This window comes from Mchenga conophoros, linkage group LG17 (assembly GCF_057382185.1).
Source record: "Mchenga conophoros isolate Kocher_MC1m ecotype Shallow Benthic linkage group LG17, M_conophoros_male_GT1.1, whole genome shotgun sequence".
Lineage (NCBI taxonomy): Eukaryota > Metazoa > Chordata > Actinopteri > Cichliformes > Cichlidae > Mchenga > Mchenga conophoros.
This window is the reverse complement of record NC_140542.1, coordinates 33,150,118-33,164,085: the sequence shown is the minus strand read 5'-3', so window position 1 is coordinate 33,164,085 and position 13,968 is coordinate 33,150,118. Positions and strand designations below refer to the sequence as shown.

The 13,968-nt window shown below is 41.3% G+C and overlaps 1 protein-coding gene across 1 annotated transcript; it reads right to left on the bottom strand.

Moving 5' to 3' along the window:
- Positions 1 to 5,347: 5,347 nt before the first annotated feature.
- Positions 5,348 to 13,911, bottom strand: gxylt1b (glucoside xylosyltransferase 1b). The gene is made up of 7 exons (XM_085251597.1): positions 12,456 to 13,911; positions 11,215 to 11,413; positions 10,942 to 11,073; positions 10,541 to 10,792; positions 10,256 to 10,379; positions 9,967 to 10,139; positions 5,348 to 6,393 (listed from the first exon to the last, which is right to left on the bottom strand). The coding sequence occupies exons 1-7, from the start codon at positions 12,644 to 12,646 to the stop codon at positions 6,235 to 6,237; spliced, it is 1,230 nt and encodes a 409-aa protein (XP_085107723.1). The 5' UTR covers positions 12,647 to 13,911; the 3' UTR covers positions 5,348 to 6,234.
- Positions 13,912 to 13,968: the final 57 nt, after the last annotated feature.

Sequence of the window (13,968 nt, the reverse complement as noted above, 5' to 3'; positions counted from 1 at the left end):
CAGGGCTAAATATTGTAGCGAGCATGATTGAGAGATGGAGCAAAGGAGGGAGTAGTAATGGGAAATCTATTGTTGTAAGAGAGGGATGCAGCAGGGAAAAGAGGAGGAGGGTCAGGGTGTGTTGAGATATAAAAGCGGCAGGGTCACTCTCATTTCTGATGTCAGCCTCTCCATCTCTGAGCCCTCTCCATGCTTTGGCTGTAAGTTTTATATGTGATATATAGTCAAGGAAGAGCAGATGGGGTCTGCGTGTATGTGGGTGTATGTGTTTCACGTGTGAATTCAAATACATACAAATATGCACCTCGGTGCTCCCATTCACTGCAGAAAAAACAATGCTCTATAATAGTTGTTATTAGCAATAATCCTCTACCTGTACGCTTCTGCAGTCAGATTAAAAGGAACAGTCAGCATTTTGGGGAATACTATTCTTTGCTGAGAGATTCATGACAATATTTCTAACATTTCCTGTCTCTACTGTAAATGTGTAGCTTATTTGTACGTGCAGTATTTCACAAAAATTACATTTCATAAGCAAAGTTACCCATTTGCTAACAGTAGCTTCATTTTAATTACAATCCAAGCAAGTGAGTGCATTTTCACAAAATATCTGACATTTCCTGTCATTGCTTTTAAAACCTTTTCTAGATTCTATATTTTGTAAATTCGGCTTTTGGAAACACTTCAAATCCACAATGAACATCCAATTTGTTGAAAGCTCATCCCAAAAACCTCACATGCTTCGAAAGAACAATAAGGTGCTGTCATTGTCCTTGGGTTTGGTCGTTGTTTGCCCTACTGTTGCAACCTTGTTTTGGCTCATTTGTGCATCCGTGGTTGACTACAAACTGAAGGAGCTCGTATGCCCAAGGCTGAGGTAGACTCATGCTGTTGTTCTTGAAATGCTCAAGAACAACTCCTGTAACAAACTCTTTGAATTCTGTTGCCTATTCTTCAAAATCACTGTGTTCGATCGGATCGGATATTTGTATTCAGAGTACAGCTGGACAGTTTGTGTGCTCTCCGATGGGTACGGGAAAAAAGAAGTCAGGCATGAGAAACTGCAGAGGATTTCAAAGGTGGATCCTTGTCGAAAAAACGGCTAAGGATAGGAATTTAGGCATGTGAGAAGAAAAGACAGAATCGGAGATATGAGTGCAAAATGAAAGGATAAAAAATAAAAGCCAGAAACTGTTTTAAGGACAAAAACAAGCAGTAGGATCACTTTTGGCTGACAACTTAATATTGGTGGGAGAATCCCAAATGCTGGCTCCCTTGAGCACAACACAGTCTCTCACAGGCCTGGATAGGCATCATTTGGCTTGGCTTCGTGGCATTTACTATGTCGAATCTGACAAACACACACTGCAAATAAGCCGTGAAGAAAATGAACCAATCTGCAGAAATTCCCCTCACTCTCTATCAGTGGAACAAATTCAGCGTCAGTGTGAGAGGAGATGTCATACTCTATCGCACTGGGCATCAAACGCACCCTGGAGTTGCACGCGCGTAAATAAGCGTAAGACATGACATGCTTCTTGTGGGGAACATCTTGGCTTAGTAATGCTCTCTTTCTCTCTCTCATGTCTTGCGAGAGTTCTATGTAAACCCCGTTAGATTTAAATGGCACCCTGCTGTGCAATCCAGCGGTGCACATATACGTCTCCAATGTGGGGAGCAGGAGTTGCACATAGTATAGCAGCATGTTATGTGTGTTTGCTGTGCGTACATGTTTGAATATGTGTACGTTATGTATCCATATACTGTATGCCAGATTTCATAAGTATAACAAAAGAGCAAAACTTAAAAACAAAACCCTCAACAGTAAGAAATGCTCCAAAACGTGATGATTTCTTTTGTTTCTTTCGGTGTTTATGGACAAATGAGTATTAATAAACACAACAGAAAGGCATGATTACTTTAAGTTAATATTAATTTAATATTATCGATTAAATTAAGTTGACTTTACTTAGAAACTTAAGCAAACTCATCTCATCTTTAAAGGATTTAAGCAAACTTGTGCACGACTTAAAGATACGACACATGAACTTATAATCAAAGCAACATTACATGGTAGTTCAGCAAATTAGTAGTAGTTAAAGTAATTTAACTATGTCACTATTAATAGCCTAGATTTTTCATGGTATTTACAGTCATGTGAAAAAGAAGTCTTAACAGAACTCTGTGCAGTCCAAAGTGCAATGCTCAGAGAAACTGCAAAAAACCAAGAGCTACGTTCAACTTCATGACAGTATATTGAGAAAAAGGCTGGACAAGTAAGCTGGTTTAGAAGGGTTGCCAGGAGAAAGCCTCTTCTCTAAAGACAACATGGCAGCACTTAGATTTGCAAAGTTGGATCTGATCAAAACACAAGACCCTACATTGCAGCATAGGACCTGGACCAAATACACAGATCTGACTATGAACTCCTGTGTATATCAAAGTATTCGAGGACAAAATGTGAGGACATCTGTCTGACAGCTAACGCTTGATAAAAGTGGATCATGCAACAGGACAACTGTCTCAAGCACAGCAGCAAATCTACAACAGAATGGCCAAAAAAAGAGGAACAAATCAAGGTACTACAGAGGTCCACCCAAAGTCCAGACCACATCCCGATTGAAATGCTGTGGCAGGACCTTAAGAAAGCTGTGAATAAGTAATGCCTGCAAACCTCAATCAAACAAAGGGCGAAAATTCCTCCACAACAATGTGAGAGGCTGATAACGTTGTATATAAACAATAAATTCAAGTTACTGCTGCCAAAGTTGGTTCTGCAAGCTACTGAATCATGCCATGTAGCTTCCTGCATGCTTTGACGGACGGACGGACGAATGGATGATACAGCACGGGCAGATGGACCATGGATGGACAGATGGATGGATGGATGGATGGAGCATGGATGGGAAAATGGATGGATTGATGCATGGGATAGATGATTTGCCAATCACAGCGACACTAGTGGCTGGGCAATCGTGGCTCAAGAGTTGGGAGTTCGCCTTGTAATCAGAAGGTTGCTGGTTCGAGCCCCGGCTTGGAAAGTCTCGGTCGTTGTGTCCTTGGGCAAGACACTTCACCCTACAGCGAACATTTTAAAAACTTTCAGAAGTGCTCTATTCACTTTTTATTTTTTGTGATTTCTTTTTCAGTGAAAATGCCAGAATAAACGTATAAACTCTGAAGCTTCTGAAGATTAACAGTTGTGTACATTGTTATGTTTCTCCAAGCTGGATGTCCTTGTTTCTTCGGTTAACTCTGATCACAAGTGACTCCTAATCTGTGGTCCTGTATGAGCAGGCACATCACATCAGACTTTTGAAGCCTTGCGCAGGTCTCTGAGTGTTGGTGTGTCATTCATCACTACAGTCCAAGACCGAAATATCACAGCAGCTGCAGACTCTAAAGCCCTTTTCATCAGTCTGTCATTCAGATTTATCTTATTTTTACATTAACATTTCTCAAAGCCTCATTCAGACATACCCACACTGATGGAGAGCCACAGTGCCATAGGTGCAAAACAGCTGTTCTATCCCCCACTTCCACACATGCTTATTAGAAAGGGACTTTTAAACTAGCAATACCAAAAATTTACAAATTTACAGTGCTGCTGCAAATAAGAAACTTTGCCAGTTGGATAAGATGTGCATGTTAATGCCAGATTAGTAATAATACAAGCCTCATTGCTGTTTATGGCATTTTGGTGGGTTGAGAGACTCACAAAGACACACAAGAGTCATCTATCACTGGAATCTCGTGTGTATCAATTAATGAGACATTAATTGTGAAGTCCTGAAACTGATGTAAATGCCAACAGTGACCTACACGGCTCATTCAAACATGTAATTAACATATTTAGATGCAGTCAGATTCATTCATGGTAACGTGCGCTAGTTTGAAATGGGCTTTAGTGTCTCTTCCTCCATCCACACACAGCAAACAGATCAGCAGCAAAATTTGCCTAATTCACAGCAGACTGTTCTTGTGAACCTTTATCTAAACGTCTATCTATAAATCCTCATAAGTACAACTTCCAGCACGTAGGGTAACCCAACAGCTCATCGGATGTTTAGGGAAATGTAGGATACTGTGCTTTTGTGCTGGTTAAGAGATGCAATTAGTAAACAGTGTGTTGTTTTTTCCATGAGACAGCCCATAAACCTGAAATATGTTTCTCTCTGAATCTGCTTCTCTTTTTTTCTTTTGATGATACTATTTTGAGGTTCAACTCTGTTGTCAAGCAAAAGAAGAAGAAAAAAAACCTTCAAAAGATAAAGCTCTGAAGCAACAAAGTGCTCTAATTGCTGTATTGGCTATGACAGCCTCGTTCTTTTCCTTCATCACCAACACACTCCATCAACCTTTTCTCGGTCCTCCTGCAGTGCACTCATCTCTCCTCTTCAACATTTTGTCCTGTGACAGTAGCGAAAAATGGCCGACCTTACCTGGATTTACCCCTCCCTCCCCATTATTTCTCTTTTTGTCCATCGCAAACAGACACATCTAATTATTTTGCGATGTGCCCATTTTTTTCCCCTCTGCATCTTCCACTCGAACCACTCTGAACACTGGAGGTCACATATTTAAATAGTTTCTCTTCCCATCCGCGATGAGCACAAAAAGACATAAAACCAGAGTTATTTATTATGATATAAAACACGCAGTTTCGGGAAAATGAAACCTTGGAAGATGGACGATATTGAATTTTTCAAGATGGTGCTCGGTTCGAGCCATTGTCTTCCCCCTCTCCCTCGGTCTCTCTGGGGACCCGGCACTGTTACGTGTTGCATTTAAGCACACAGGTCAATAAAGGTAATTGATAAGCTCTAGGATATATTGTGATAAATGAAGGATATCTCTGGTGCAATAAATCAAACTACCTCTCAGGCTATAAATGGACAACTGTATGCCCCCGCCTAATGGGAATAAGCATAAACTCATCTCCGTATAACAGACAGACATCTATAGAGCTGTATTATTGGGCCATCACTTACACTTTATGAGCACCTCAGATACTGAGGCAGGGCCAGTGCAGCATCTCGGAAGGCCAGTTTATAGATTATTGGCAAGTCCATCGATCTGTCAGAAGAAGCCTTGGAATCACTTTTTCAACTGAGACGGGCAGAGCTGACAAGTGCCTTATACGGCTAAAAATTAAACGTAACGTAAGATGCTTGAATTTGTCTTCCTATTAAATAATACCAAGAAACTTACATTCCAGACTCATGAGTTATTTAATATTGCTTTATGGCAGTTTACTTGATATTCTCCCCATCAAAGGGTAAACTTCTTCTACAGGCACTAGTGAACACATGAAAAACTGCTGCCCTCTAGTGGTCGCAAGCTGAAATGATCTTTATCCATTTTTATTTTGAACATAACAAAACAATGACGCACATTACTGTCACAAAACCGTCACACTCACATACACACTCGCAGTTATAACATTTTAAATTTGAACAATAAAAAAAAAAAAAAAAAACCACCCAGCAGTGCAAAAACTATTTAAAACAAACAAATACTTTGGCATCAGGAAAGAGCTCACAGCTTATTTGCACATTCACCAGAATTATTTCAGCACAACTATATGCTAATATATATTTAGACAGCTATTTCACCCCATTTTTAAACTCACATTTCCATCATGTGTATACTGACACACGCTTTCAGTACATTGTACGCATTTTTTTTTCTCCATGGTCCTTTCTCATAAATAACTGCTGAGTGGTTTCTGGAAGCTGAACAAAAAAAGAAAAGTGGTCCAGTGCATGTGCCTCTCCAACTGAGCGCTGCAGAAAGCCTTTTTGTCCAGTTTTGATGAGATTATTTTCTCTTGTGGCTCACAAGGTTCAAAATAAATTCTCCAATATGGAATAAAAAAAAAAAAAATCTTCTGTTCTCAATTTTAAAAATTCATGAAAGGAAAAAAAAAAGCGAAGTCCTTGTTTCAATCTGCGGCCAAGATCAGAGCTTTGTTACAAGCCCGTCTGGCCTGTTCTACATTGTAGTCCATTTTAGAGCTTTTGCGTCACTCTTGGTGGTTTACAAGAGCTGAGCAGTCATTAGTCTCAGTCTAAGACTAGCCCAGCTGCCTCAACTCAAGCAGCTGATGACAAAGTTTCACTCATTAGATTTTTTTTGGTGTTTAGGCTTTCAAGATCAGCAGGTACGACTTCAATTCCTTGCAAAAGCTCATCATCCATAAAGCCCGTGTCCCGTCATTGTCCTTCAGGTTCGTCACCGCTCCCGAGTTTTCCTGTTGATCTTTGCCACACTGTTCCTCAGTCTCTTCGTAAAGAGTGTGTGTGATTTACCACAATAAGTGTGTGTCGTTTTTAACAGTTCCTCTTCTAAAGGCTCCAACAAAGACGTCACTGGGTCTGTGCCGAAAGTATACTGGAACGACAAAACAGGCCTTTCGTTAAGTCTGGCTTTGTGTTTTCAGCTTAACTTTGAGTTCAATTCCAAAGCTTTAATCTGTTTCAGCTTGGACCACGACAAAGAAAAGACGCGTGATATTTCAATCTGCAGTCTGTTCTGTATTCTATGACCTCTCTGCCTGTCCAATCCAATATATGGAAGGCATAAAGCGAGGAGCGCAAACCTCCCTGCATATACAGAAAGCCAGAGGAGGAACGCATGTTTCATTTAATTTCTCCCTCTTGAACAAAAGCCTAAAGAACATAAAAAACACTAAAAACTAAAGAACATTCTCTTTGTGTGAATCAAAGCTCAATATCAAATTTGGCATTTCACATGTAATGGAGACCTTTGTGTCCAACACGCAGGCAAAATAACTTACACTATCCCATTTCTGTTTCTTAAGTATGCTAGTGTCCTTATGGCTCTGCAGTTGGCTCAGAAACGTGAAACGAGAAGCAGCAGAACTGATCAGATTTCCCAAGTGAGCGAGCAAAGTGGTGTGCTGAGCTGAATTTGTGCTCAGAAGATGCGTTTCCTTAGATACATTAAAAACTAAATCAGCTTCAATCATGAGGGACTCCAAATCTGATTGGTCAGCCAGGCTTGCACATAAACCGCTGGGTGTTGATGGGGGTCAGTTTTATGCTATAGGCTTACAATCCAGTAACAGCCAGGGATTAGAGGAAGAATTTCATGTCTTCCCAATAATGAAGGGCCCTTTACAATACTCTGAGGAAATCAATGGGGAATTACCATTTTTTATGCCAGCTCATTTACTGGGTCTGATATTCGGTCACAAAGAGCAAGAGGTTTTTATGAGTGCATACTTATACACACCCGCTGCTCATAAAGTTGCATTTACAGTTGGGTGTATTGATTTTGTGCGGCTGATGGGGCGCTGCTGGTGCGAACACTCCAACTCTAAAAGTGCCACCAGCTGTAAAAATTTAACTGCTGCTTCCTGGGCGCAGCTTTTTTTTGCAGCGGCGGGAGGGAGGAGATGCTTTACGACAGACAGGCCGATGTGCTGTGTTGGAGGCAGGGGCGGGGAGGGGCCGTACCCTCGCTTCTTTGTGTGTGGATGCAGAGCATGGACATTGACTTACACACACCGTCTCCGGTTTATTGGGAATATTAACTGCTAGAATAAAGATCCTGGTTAAAATATTAACCAAAAAAAGGGGGAAAGAAGTAAATCATTAGTTTTAGCATTAGCACAAATGATGCATTCAGGAGCCTTTGTCCTGCTGTGTAGCTGCTTATATATACACGAGTTGCATAACCCAGTGGTTCCTGGGCACAAAATGTGAGAGATGAAAATTGGTCTATTGTAGTAGTCTTGCAGTCATCTCACAATGTGACTGCTGTTATTATTGTCTACGTCTACAAACTCACTCATATTTAGAGGGTATGACGTACGCTCTCATTCTTGCTGCTCCTTCTGAGCCACAGTTTGTCTTGTAAATAACATCCTGAAATTTCAAAGTAAAGGCACCGTCAGAACCTGCCTTTTCTCACCGTTTCCCTAGCGATCATCACTGTGCCTCAGCCCCAAGTCACCTGACTGCACACCTGCTCTGTATTAGTATTCATTCATCATGTGCTGTTCAACCAGAAAAGGGAGTGTGGCACTTCCACTGTGGAGGTTTTGATAAGAAATTTGATAAAAGCTGCCTTGACTGGGGTCGTCTATCCTTGACATCACCGTCCATCAGCACAACCCTGCAGGGATAACGCTGCGCTTCTGCTTTCACAACAGTGACTGTGACAATACATACTTGCATACATTTCTTGGTAAATGCACATGGTACTGTCCTGCTACTATGAAGTGTAGCTGTACAACAAGCTCAAAGCATGAAATGTTTTTTCAGGAACTATTAAACGCACAAGACTAATCCATACTCTTGCATCCTTCTGGCAAACCAGACTTAAATCTATAAAAGTATTGTGCAGAATGAGTGGGTGTCTCCACCTGCACATACAGTGCTGGTTAATGTGTCTACTGCCATAATTGATCCTGTCCTGGAAAGCCACAGTCTTAACTGCAGGCCAAGGATAAGGTATAGATAAGGCATTACGCTGATCTATGTTCAATAGGAAAGCAATGAGGCTCCCAGTGTTGATGGCTTCATTAAGTAAATGCCACTCATGTCGTCAATATCATTACACTGCTGGTAAGCAACCCATAAACATCCTCGTGGGAGAAATTAGCTTTCCTCCAACCTTCTGCCAGTGGTGGAGATTTGTGTCTTCCAATGCAGACAATCTGAAGTCACCAGCACTTTTAGTCTTTAGGGTCAACACCAATCTGAAATCTCATCAAGGAGGGGAACGAATCAGGGCACGAGGTGTGTCTCTGGGTTCAGAGGGGCTATAAAAGGGCTTTCCATCAGACGTTGCGCTAAATTGCAGCTACAATACGTTGAAAAGGTTCAACACATCACTTTTTAAAGCTGGGACACTTTGAAATTAGCTTTTTGCTGCTTTTCATTCTGTCATATGAATGTAAACTTATCCATTTGTCTTCCACTAACAATATCTGTCTTTTGTATTTTTACACACCTGTTGCTTGTGAAGCTCGCACACAAGAATTTCACTCGCATGTACTGTACCAGTGTACCTGCACATGTGATGTGACAATAAAAGTGATTTGATTTTGATTTAAAAAGTATATAATCACTGTGTGTTGTTAAAACCCCTAAAACCATACACACACACACACGACTGTCTTTTGCCGTTTCTGTTTCTAGACCTTTTCACGTCTGTCATGTGTGTTCAGGGTGAACATGCTCTCATCTGTGAAATGCACAGGTCGGCAGTGGTGGACCTGCTAATCCTGGTATTCTATGGCAAATGGCACGGCACCGACAGACCAGGCTCATGTTGTTTGGTCAGAGACATTTACACCAGTGGGCTGCTGGAGGTCATTTTGCAGCTCTAGCAGTGCTTATCCCGCTCCTCCTTGCACAAAACAGCAGATACTGGTCCTGTTGATTGATTGATTAAGGGCCTTCTACGGCCCAGTTCATCTCTCCTAGAGTAACCGCCTGTCTCCTAGAATCTTCTCTATGCTCTTGAGAGAGTGCTGGAAGACACAGCAAACCCTCTGGCAAAGGCACCTATTGATGTGCCTTTCTGGAAGAACTGGAATACCTGTGCAACGTCTGTAGGGTCTAGGTATCACCTCAAGCTAGCAGCAGTGACACTGATACTAGCCAAACACAAAACAAGTGAAAGAATATTCAGAAAGGATAAGGAAGGAAAATTATCAGCAGCCTCCACCTGTGAAACCATTTCTTTTCATGGTTGTCTCATTGTTGCTCCTTTTTCATTAACACAAAGCAGTTGAAACTGATTTGTGTTAATGAAAAAGGAGCAATCGACCCCCTCTACTTAACTGACCAGATCAATATCCAGAAGTTTCACTGACATGCTGGTACACTCACATATTTATACCATACCACGATTGTTCCTTTAATTTTTCTGAGCAGCATAAATATCCCAGTAACACTCACATAATCCAAAAACACACCATGGCATGCTGACCTTTTTTATGGCTTCGTAAACAGCCCTGAAAGTAGGCTGTTTGTAGTCGTGGTAAACTCCTCTGTTTCCATGGAGTATGTAGATGCCATCCTCCTCAGCTGAGGCACAGTTGCTGCCATAGATGCAGTGATCCGGGCGATAGTTCCACTGGCACGGAAACTCCAGCAAGGACTCTGCAGACAGAAGCAGATGACAAAGGAGGCACAAACTTGGTATTCTGTACACTTTTACAGATACGATATGCTGTGAATTAGTAACTTAGTGTGTGTCTAAATGCGTGCAGTCATACCAGGGTTATAGTGGAAAATGATATTTAGTAGGTCCTGGTCTCCCCATGTTATGTTCAGTTTATATTTCTGGAGTAGAGGCATCAGGAGCTCTTCCCAGCGCAGCCCCACTGATGTCATGTCATTCTGTCAACACAGACAAGCACACACACACACACAACATGATTATATTTACAGTTTTGGTGCAGGGAGGTTCGCACTGGCACTTTCATGGACTTGAGTGCAAATCCACTAGAGAAGGAGGACATCTTGTGGTCACTAAAGGTAATACACCGATACAACCTCACCTTAAAGAACATGCTCCTCATACGTGTCAGATTCATGAGCATGACCCCTGAGTTGATGCCCGTCCTGCCGTAGAACGGGTGACGGGCAAAGCGATTGTACCAGGCGATGCGGGGCTCCTCGTGCTCTGGAGCCATAGCAGCCAGCTGAGAAGAATTAAAGTCAGACAGGAACCTCCACAAGAGGTCCACCGGCTGCAGGAAGAGGATGTCTGAGTCCACATACACAATAGAGTCAACGTCCTCTAAGATGAGCTGGGAAAGGACAAAAGACGGAATATTTGTGATGCTCATGTAAGTGCAGAAAAGCATACTTCACAGACTTGAAGTAATCCAAAATAAAAATCACTACGAATACATTTTTCAACTTCACTCTTCAGAATTAAAATAATATTACAGCTTACAGGTAAGAAGAGTCGCTGTGAAGCGCAGGGTTTGAAGAGTTTCTTCCACTCCGCTGCATTCTCATTGGGGAACCTGATGGAGTAGACTCTGTAGCTGAACCTGTAGCGAATAAAACCAGGCCACGACTGGAACTGGAACACAGATATGAATGCACTGGTTTTGCTACCTGAAGTAATGCACAATATGGCATTCGTAATCATCAGCACTCAACAGAAATGGCTACCAATGTTAGGTTTCATTGTTACGCTTCAAAAGCAAAGTTACCCACTCACAGCTTCAATGAAGCCGGCGTGAAGCTGATCTTCTGCAAAGATGTGCAGATGGAGGCGCTTGACGCTGAAGAGCACAGCAGACTTAATCATGGTGAGCGTCTCCTCCAGCCTCTCCCCGCAGGCCACCACAGCCAAGTGCATGGGAGGTTCAGGCCTGGTACCAGCAGCCTCCTGCTGAGCCTGCTGACGCATGATGTACCTGAGGGAGAAGACGTAATTGGAGGTGCGTTACACTCGGGCAGAGCCACGCTCGAGATATTTTGGGCAAGATGATCTGAGTCCTATAACAGTAATAAACTTACCATATAGGAGGCAAGCTAGTATTTATTATATTCCTTTAGTGCAAAGGGTGGAGGATTTGGTGAGTGTGACTTGATCTCTCTAGAGCACTCACACTGTAGTTGTTTTAAGCCATGCCTGTATTTAACTGCACCCAATAATTCTAATCGTGAATAAATCCCCAAAGTAGTCATTTGTCACTACGGTGAAGAACTGTCCCTTTCTTTGTCTTATGTGAAAGAAACTTTTAAATTCTGGACTAAAAAACGTGTTTCAAAATGTATTTTCTAACCCCCTTAATAGAAAATAAAATCCCCCCAAAAATTGTGCTTCAGGCTGGGATACTTAAACCACTACGCTGTACAACAGTATTTGGCGCCCTCTGCTGGATTAAATATGCAAAGACGCTATCTAAAACGTATCCTGAGCCATTTCCCCCCATTATTTTCTGGGTACAAGTAGAAATTGTGATTATTCAGATAAATCTGTGACAGAAAATATCAACACGTTATTCAGATGTTTAATCCATTTAGTATGAAGTACCCACTGAACCTGAACCATAGCAAACACAGCCATGTGTGGACACCATGTTGATTTAAAGCAGCGTGATAAAAACACACATTTAGGCTACGTCAGTTATTTTTGTACTAGCACATTTTTTAAATTCATTTGCCAAAGATATGGCTGTGGGACACACAATGTGTGGTTTACACAGATCCTACATCACTGACATATCGACACATATCTTTTATACATGAGACCTGCACGTTAAAGTGCAAACCTAAGCAGGTACTGTGCAGCATGTCTAAATATTTACTTGTTGAGCTTCCCTATGACCGAGTCGCATTCCTGTAGCCTGAGTGATTACACATGAGTACCTGAGCATGCTTTCTGAGTTTTACAGCTTGTCCCGTGAAGCACAACTACGTTGTTTCGATTTATTAAAACATTGAAAATCCTACCAATTGAACGAGAGTGCGTTTTTATCCGTGACCCCTCGCCTGGCTCCAGACGCTCGCAGTGGGATGAGAATCTTCTTTGCTCCGTTTCTTCTGGCGGCCACGTCCGAGTAAAAGAGCCTGCTGTAAACATACAAGCCCGAAAACACGGCAAACACCATGCACAGCATCAGTGCACGCATGTACCGCCGCATTATACAGTTTCAAAACGCAACTCGGAGCTGAAATCATTACACAGAAACTAGCATTTAATCATAGACCGCTAAGCTAGACGCCGCGGTAACGCACTTCCGGCGGGGATTTACAAAATTAAACTCATTCCAGCACCAATTACGCCCTCTGGCGGTGGTTTGTTTTGTTTTTTCTTTGGGGGGGAGGGGGTGTTGTTGTTGTTGTTTTTATACCTTTAAAGGTTTGTGGAGAACAGTCAAAAGTCTTACTTATCTGACTTTATGCTCATGTTAAGAAAATAAAATAAGAAGACAATATATGATTTGATGTATATAGCAAGACTTTTTATTATTTATTCTGACTCAGTATAATACTATTATTAAAATTAAAAATTCTGAGTATATATATATATATATATATATATATATATATATATATATATATATGCCGTTCTGATCCTTTTATTTATTTACTGGATACTGTGTATGTATAAGGATTTATCTGATCTAACCTGCGTAATTTTTTTTTTAAAGTACACTTAGAAAAATGGGGAAATAGGTAACTTCAGAGCCATCTTGACGAACACAAAGAACAATTCAGAGCACAGTTTCTCTTTATGTCCAACAAAATGACATTCTTCAACTTGGACACAGTAGCTTATTGTCAGAATCTTGCTTAACTAAAAAGGCAATCAATATTTTTATTTATTCATGTTTAAATAACTAACTTGAAAGCATGCCTAATAAGACCTCTTGGGAAACAATTTAAGTTGAAAAACTTACACTATGTTTTGAGTGTGCATCACAGCCGATTTCGACACTAAAAACTGGACAAATGTACAAGTCTACAAGTTATACTTTTCTTCTTATGCTGTTTCACTTTCTGTGCTTTGATGCTCCGAAACAGGTCGTGGCTGTCTTTACACTTTTATTTTGAAGGCGGCAGCAACAAACTTCCTTATCTTATCTATGTTTTGTGTGTTTAGTGTTGCAGCTTGCTCAACAGAAGCAGGAGGTCGAGACCCTCATTTGGGGGAAGGGTGGGAGCGAATAGCAGAGTTCTCCCCCATCCCTCCCCCCTCCAGCCCCTGTCTGCAGCAACTTTCCACGGGTCTCACCTCTGAAAAGACTCATTCAGTGTCTTTGATTCAGTGTGGCTTTAAGTGACAAATCATCCTTAGTGATGTGGTTGCAACTGACAACCCTGAATTTCAATTGCATTTTCATTAAGGGACATAAAAGGTCACTTATCTGATGTATAACAACATCAGAGCTGCTGGTTGTTTAATATTTAAGTCTTGATTTGAATTTTCAAATTAAAAGTGCAGGACTACAATATTGAGTGC